General features: G+C 33.3%; 1 protein-coding gene across 2 annotated transcripts; it reads right to left on the minus strand.

Annotated features, from left to right (window-relative positions):
• Positions 1–469: 469 nt before the first annotated feature.
• Positions 470–7,894, minus strand: LOC106775828 (probable aminotransferase TAT2). 2 transcript variants are annotated; one of them, XM_022778727.1, is made up of 8 exons: positions 7,535–7,666; positions 6,923–6,953; positions 6,072–6,411; positions 5,744–5,962; positions 1,996–2,055; positions 1,367–1,522; positions 1,174–1,267; positions 470–788 (listed from the first exon to the last, which is right to left on the minus strand). In XM_022778727.1, exons 1-8 carry the CDS (start codon positions 7,572–7,574, stop codon positions 670–672), a joined length of 1,059 nt encoding a protein of 352 aa, XP_022634448.1. In that variant the 5' UTR covers positions 7,575–7,666; the 3' UTR covers positions 470–669. The 2 variants fall into 2 exon arrangements, with proteins under 2 accessions (XP_022634448.1, XP_014518524.1); XM_014663038.2 differs by lacking the exon at positions 6,923–6,953 and having other exon boundaries at positions 7,535–7,894.
• Positions 7,895–8,410: the final 516 nt, after the last annotated feature.

Raw genomic sequence — 8,410 nt, forward strand, 5'->3', positions numbered from 1 at the left:
AAACTGTTATTTTGTTGATATAAATTCTTTAAAAATATTTAACTTCAATCTAAAATTAAGAATCAAAATTCATAAACTATAATTAACATATATAGAGAGCAATTAGTAATTTATATCTAGGCTTATCGATGATTTTGAGTATGAACAAAAATTAGGATCGAATAAATACACTGCATATCTTTAATGAAGTGATGACATGTCTAAATGAATTAAGATTTCAAAAAGAAGTTACACTTGGTTTGGATTTTAGTCTTTTTTACCACAAGGAAAAAAGAAAGACATTCCATAGAGTGCAAATGATTCTTTAAACCAAAATACAATATTAGATGGTTCGATCGATAGATACAAAATCTGGAAAAAATAGTAAAAAATTATACATAACATGGTAGGCTTGATTTCTCAAACATTTTTTACTAATGACTAAATTTACTTCGGTAAAGATTTTATTGGCAATTATTGTTGCAAACAATTGAAGTTTACAACAGTTATATATTAACAATTTATCTATTTAAAGAAGTATATATGAATACCGCCTTTTAGTAATGTTGCAATATATCTCATGAGACTGAATGCTATATTGAAATACAATCTGCAAATCGTGTGTAGTGTTGCAGTAAAAGGCCAGCATTAGTCTAATAATTTTATTTATTTGTGGATTCACTAATGCTTTTACAATTTTCTTGCATGCCTTTGACAGAAAGACTTTATCCTTTTCATACCCTCTCCAAGAGCACATGGATCAGCAGCAAAGGTAATACGAAGCCAATCTTTTAGCCCAACTGCAGTTCCTGCAAAAAATTCATGCTTTTCTTTGTTACAAAATTCATTTTTCAAAGTCTGTTTAGAGTAATGACAGAGAGAAAATTAATTTACTGAATACTGTTTTCATCTTATAAACTGGTTTTGTGAAAATGATTTAAGAAAAATGATATTTTGATGCACATAATTTTTTACATTAATTTGATATTATCTTTTTTTTTTCTTTTTTCGAAAAAATACAAAAATTTACTTTTTTGTGATGACTTTACACTTGTGTATGTCAAATGAATGTAAACCTGTCTCATTCTATCGTTACTGATGAGTTAAACTTAAACTCACTTTCCGATAAACTTTGAAATTTGTATCCTTTCAAGATTAAATTTATTTTTCTGTATAAAGGATTTGCAGAAGTACCTGGAAGAATGATTACAGATTCCTCTTTTGCAAGTTTGAAACAGAAGTCTATATCATCACTAATATCTTCTAGAAGTGAAAGATTTAGTTTCACCTACATCTCGTTCAAGAACAAATAATAAATGAGTTCCACTGTTAAGACATTTATCCTCTTCCCAAAGAACAATAAATTGATAAATCCTCAGTTTCTCACCATCATAGCCATGGACCCTTCTGGTCTGTAAGGGCAAACAATGCATGGAATATCCTTTATCTCTGTACAACATATATCTGCAGTATGCCTCAAATTGTCAATGGTTTTATTGAAGAAAATCTCTTCAGTATTTGCAATTATCTGAGGTACAGCTGCCTGTAAAACCAGAAACGTCACCAATTAGGTAGAAGAATAAGTTACATATGATTGCCTGCCATGCAAGAAAATTCTGCTTAACCAAGAAATTCTGATGAAAAGCTGACATATATCAGTAGCACCAAACCAAACAACTTGAATTTGATCAAACAACAGAGCTAGCAGCGAATACTAGTCTAGTCTTTCATCAATTAAAACATGTCTCTGCAACAATGGTTCAGTCTAGAAATAAATCTAGAGCATAATGTGACATTTATTTTTTCATACTTTCAATTTAAGCTATCATATTTTGAGTTTAAACTTCATTTTCCTTTCATTGTTTTGTATTTTTAACTTTTGAATTTCAGTTGGTAGTATCAAAGCTTTAAATGAGATCGAGTTCCCTTGATTTGAACATTGCTGTTAGCCAAACCACAAAAGCCATGCATCCATTTATGTATTGAAAATAAGGGTGCAAGAGAAAACTTTTAAACCTGGATGAAAGTGGGTGGACCTCCCAGAAGATCAAAATACTTTTTAATGCGCTCAACTACCTGCATAGGAAAATATGGTCTATGAAATCACATAAGGATGGTTGAATAATGTGGGGTTCAAATAATAATATATACCATACATATAAAGCATTATACATACATATATACATACATATACATACATAGATACATATATATATATATATATATATATATATATATATATATAGAGAGAGAGAGAGAGAGAGAGAGAACCTCAGAAATGGAATAATAGAAAACCACTAAGACAACTAAGCCTAAAAATTCAATTAATATAGGCATTAGATGGTCTATTTAAACTTAACACTAGTAGACACTCGCATAGTAGACGACCTTTTGTGCTCTTCACGAACCCATGATTTGAGAACCAATCATCACATTTCTTTACCTTGACTCCAAATCATGGAAGACCTTCAACATCAACTTCCTTTATCCTCAAAGATAAAATTAATCAACTCCAGAACACTTTGAATCTCAATCTTAGTAAAGAATTTATAAACACATTCACAAGATTCTCCTCCAATACTACCTTCATATCCTTCTCCTATACTGCGTTCATATCCTGACCTCTCGAAACTCAACTAGGTCTATCATAAAGTGCAGACTAGGATTTATGTGTTTGATCATCTTGTGGTAGATCTAATGGTCCGCTAGATGGATGGTACTTTGACTATAGCAATGTATAGTCACATTTTTGCACATGTTTGAAAAATGGCTTTCCAACAAATTGCAACTCCATAGAATGTAAGAAGTACCAAGAAAGCAATATTTTGGTATGGTGCGCTATCTATATACCAAACCAGAAAATATAATTCTTCTCATGTGCCTAAGCACCCCCTTCAAAAGCCTCCCAATGAGCATGTCTAAGATCTGCCACAAACGTGCCAACCATCACAGCATGCACATCTGGTCAGCTACAGACCATCTATACATTATTCTCCCTACTCCATTAGCATATGAAATAGTCTCCATCTCTCTCCCATTGTCCTCAGAGTTAGGAGCTTAGGTAAATGAAAGATTTGAATTACTACCCAAAGGAGTAACCACAAGGTTAGACTCGTGTCCTATACCTTTCAACCACCTTCTTCAACTATCCTTGTTGAGATAGACAACTCTTCAACCATCTCATCCCGCCATATTGCCTTCCCAATTATTCTTCTAGCAAGACCAAAATCCTTCATTTAAAATCCTAAGCTTAATTTTTATTTGAGCTCCTTTATTTTATTCTTATAATGGTTGACTCTATGGATATCATCTACTTATAAGAGCAAACAGAACACACACTTTTCTTCTCTTTTCAGAACGTAGACATAGCTATCATAACTGCTCCACTGGAATCATGTCTCCCTTAGGAAGTAATTGAATTCTAAACCACCTGGTAGATTAACAAATGTCCATATGTGGTTCTTGTTCAAAGATTCAATCTCCTCTTCTAGGGAAAACCTCCATTATTGACCTCCTAAAACCCTTTTTTAGCTTGTTGAAGGTTTTGGGCTTTGAACCTTCTATCTTTTGCTTCCCTTTTGATTACTAATTAGGGTGTGTCACTCCCTAAACCTCTAAATAGTTTCAATCTTACTTTTCAAGATCCACACTATTCTAAGGTGATCATCTATGATAGTGAGAAAAAAGGCCCTCCCACACAAGTTTGAGCTCATATTGGACCCCACAAGTCTGCATGATAATACTTTGAACACGTGCTTACCAATCTCAAATTTCAATCTGAGACTTTCCAAAGGCTCAGTGATTACAAAACTCCAACTCCTCTAAGTAGGTTTTGCTTGCCAAGCTCCACCAAACCCCTTTCACTTATGTTCCCCAACCTTAGGTACCATAACTTCACCTTTTATTACATCGTCTCCTTGCCACAGATGCATGCATGATCACTATTGAATCGTCTAAAATATAAAGACCATTTTTTTCACCCCATTGGCAACTATAGACTTTCTTTTTAGAATGTTTATCATATCTTGTTCAATCTTGGTTGTCAAACCCATACAATCAAACATGTTGATTGAAAAAAAGATTTTTGTTGAGTTTTATAACATACTTTACTTGCAAGACAATCTCCCAATTGTCAAATATCTTTAACCTGATTGACCACTTGCATTGCACCTTACAAGCTTCATTGTCCCTAGAAAAATCACTCTCTTTATACATGTGATAAGTGCACCTTGAGTTCATGACTTAGAGCATCTGTATATCTAACACAGATGCCACCAACATCCAAATAGACTCATAACTATTAGACCATATTGCAACATTAACAAGTTCCCTCCTGAAATGAGAATTTTTACCCTTCTCATACATCTCCTTCTCTAAACTATTTGCCTTGAAGTGACCTTTCTGATTGAATTCTAGCATCGAAGACTTTTCTTATTGAATTCTAGCATTGAAGATATCCCTTATCATCAAATGAATACTTTGTTGGCTTCTTCCCTTTCCACTCTTTCTTTTTCTTACCCATTGACTTTGAGACATTCAAACCCAATCCTCTATCGTTTGCTTTTTTAACTCTTAAAGCCTGCGTAGCTCCTTAGTCCTAATTGAGATATGCACCTCCTCCAATCTAATAGTATGTTCCTTCTCAAAAACAAAAGTGTTTTAAAATTCTTAAACGTTCTCAACAAGACATTAATATACAGTAAAGTTTTGTTTTCAGATCGTCTACTATCTAATTAAAATTTGCTAGTTGGTCCACTATCAGTCATGACTCATTCATCCTGAATGAATACATTGGTTGCTTTATGTCAAAGATTTAGTCATATACAGCGACTAAAGTTTCATCCATGGACGCAATAGGCTTCTCGTTCAAAACTCTCATCAGTGTCTTATCTCCAGACATAGAATTATGAAATTTCTATCTTTGTTAATCATGTCATCCTTCTCCATTTGAGATAGTGACGATGTCATGTTCACCTCTCCATAGTCCAAAGTTGTTCTCCCTATCAAACTTGATGGCCATGTCTTCAATCTTACACTTTTTGACATTCTTCTTCTTATTCACATAGACGGCACCAATCGTTGGGTCCAAATCAACAGTAACAACAAAACACAAGAACAAGACAGAATAAAAGAAAATTGTATTCATTGGAAGGTTCTATACACAGTCTATTTACAAATATAGTGTATTTATTTACTATGCACATAAATCTCTCTCTATATATATAGAACCTAGGACACTTACTAACAGAAAATCACTAAGACAATTAAGCCTAAACATTAATTAATACATGCATTAGACGTTCTGTCTAAACTTAACACTATTAGACGCTCCTCGGTCTTATGTACTTTTCACCAAAGACATAATTTGAAAGTCAATTATTGCAAATATATGATGAACAATGTAAAATTTAGAAGTAGAAACAAATTTATATATTTTTCATTTTTGAAATGTTATATTAAGTAACAGTCAAGTATTGAAACTCCAATGTATATTAGTACTAAAGAATGAAGCAATCAAATAGGAAATAATCAAAGGTAGTTCAACACGTATAAAATAAAGCACTACATAGATCATCAACAAACATACTGAAAAAATTTTCATTCCCATCCCTAATACCATTAATCACAGATGAGTTAAAGATCTTCTCACATTAACTAATGTATTTGTTTCTAATTGAAGTTTAACTATTCAAGTAGCATGGGATCAATGATCCAAGACTAAAACAGATTAAAAGGTGAGCTAACAGAGTAGGAAGACACGAACCTTTGGTTCTCTAAAAGTGCCAGATGGATCATTTGTTACGAACCAACCAAGCCTCCATCCAGGAACTATCCATCTCTTAGACAGTGAGCCAAGAGTGAGAACAGGAACAACTGAGCCAAAAACTCCCATTGGCACAAATGGCTTTGCCCCAAATGCAAGATGACCATATACTTCATCAGAAATCACAATTGTTCCAACCCGTTTTGCAGTTTCAGCAATCTAAGTCCAAGACACAAACAATTTCAATAACTCCTGTTAATACTGTTAACTTTCAGAAACATAGTCTCATAAGAAACCTATTATGTTAGGCAACTAAGAAAGAACAAACCTTTTCCAAATGATGGTAACTGTACACATTCCCACAAGGATTCCCAGGATTTATGATCACCAACGCAACCGTGTTCTGATCAGCAAGAGCTTCAACAGCATCTAGATCAACCTCCCAACCTTTCTCTGGAAGCAGATCGTAATGCCTCACTTCAACCCCTCTAAATGCTGCACTGAGTTCATAGATTGGGAAGCCTGGCCTTGGAAGCAAGATGTTTGCACCGGGGCGAGCAAGCATCGCCACTGAAACATCAATGGCTTGTGTGCATCCAGAGGTGATGAAAACATCATCACTTGATAACTGGTAAGGAAGGTCACGAGATAGATATTCAGCAATTGCTCTGTCACCAAAAAGAAAGTAACTTTAGAAGGTATTCAATTTTAGAATAAGGTAGTATAAATATAGATAGATGAAACAAAACAAACAATCACATGACTTTATTTCTTAGTTACTTATAGAATTTCATAGGAACTGCAGAAAAAAAAAAGCATTGAAGAAAAATTGTTGAGCCTGTTTAAAGTTCAGTGACAACCAAAAGAACACGTTTATGCGAATAGTGCAATGAAACCATGTTTGTTGAATGAAACTGATCCTGGTCCCATTTGAACTCGCTATTTACCAGCAGAAAAAATGTTATTCGATAACAAGAAAAAAATGTTGAAAAAGTAGTTTCAGATATTGAATATACTGATAAACATGAAAGAAACGGGGAACGAAACAAAGAAGAAATCTGAAATAAGCAAATGGCGTCTAGTGCAATAATAGTACCCAAAAACGATTTTCCATAAAGTTACCAAACCACATGACAAAATGCAAAATCATAAAGAAAATGCCAAGAACAAATGCCATACAATTTCACACTGGACAGGATTTGATGGAAACCTGAAAACAGTGAGCCAAAGTCAGAACCTACCAAAACGATCATCAATATCCACATAGCATAAAAATAGTAATTCTCTAAAAGTAGACAATTAAGAACAATGTTATCACTAAACACTTTTAGAAAAAGAAAATCAAAGAAATAAAGTAAACTTTTTCATGAACTAAAATTAGTTTTTGTGCGTAAGTTTTTATTTTTAACTTATTTATACAAAAAATAAAAATTTGGATTTTCAACTTGTTATTGTGTTGTTGCTCTTTAAAACACAGTAATATCAGTACAGAAAAGCTACAAGACCAAAAACTCAGTGGAGATAAAGAAACTCATTTATGAAGAAGTTTGTCTCTAGATTTGGTTGCATGTAAATTAGGGAGAGGAAAATTAAGATTCTCAGAAAAGTAAGCAACAATAAAGCCATTGAGATTCCAAAGAGACATTAATAGGGTCAAAGAAGTTTTTGAAAGACCAATACAATTGCAAACAAGTTTTGGACCACCAAATTGGGCATTCTCACAAACATGAACAGGGCTAGAATGAATATTCTGAAATCCCAAAAGGGAGAGGCAAAGAAGAATAGCATTACATTCTAGCCTGGAGCAGACCAGTAGTGGGAGCATAGCCATGAAACTTGTGAGAGTTAAGAGAGTCAGAAACAGCTTCTTCAACAAGCTTAGGTGTGTGGAATAATGTGGTGAGAGTTGGGTCACCCATACCCAGAGAAATGACTCTCTTGCTTCCACCATCCAAATTCTCATCAATGTTTTCCATTAGAAGGCTGAGAATGCCCTTAATGGTGATGGTGGAAGTTGCTCTGGTTTCATGCTGGTGGTGGATGATGTTGCTGCAGTTGTTGTCCATGCTCTGAAGCCTCTGCCAGTGGAGAATTCTGAGTTTAGTTTCCCCCACACCACACGTTATGTTGTTTTTCTGAGCATGGAAACAAAGGTTTTGGCGGTTTATATAGTTGCGTGACTGTCGTACAAACCTTGTTACGTGTCAAAATATACCTTAATGGTTTTCTTTAGCAAATTATGTGGAACAAACTTAATCATCTTGGCTAACATGTCAACCTGACGTTTTACATTTACTAACGCTTTATTTTTTCTTTTGGTACGGTCACATTGAGGAATAAAAAAAATACTTAAATTTCTAATTTGTTTCTTTAATTTCATTTGAATTTACAAAAAAATAATTATTATCGATTTTTTCAATTTAATCGTTTAATATTTTAAAAATATTAAATTTAGTCTTTTGTTTTTCAAAAATATTAAATTTAATATTTTAGTTTTTTAAAATCATAAAATTTAATCCTTTAATTTTTTTTAAGACGTTCAATTTGATCATTTTGAATATTCTCTCATCTTTTAGTTTTAAATCAATCATCTTCTATTTTTCTTCTTTATCTACCAAAATATGTTTATTCTTCATAGACAACATCCAAATTAAAAGAGCAACAATC

Source organism: Vigna radiata, chromosome 2 (assembly GCF_000741045.1).
Source record: "Vigna radiata var. radiata cultivar VC1973A chromosome 2, Vradiata_ver6, whole genome shotgun sequence".
NCBI lineage: Eukaryota > Viridiplantae > Streptophyta > Magnoliopsida > Fabales > Fabaceae > Vigna > Vigna radiata.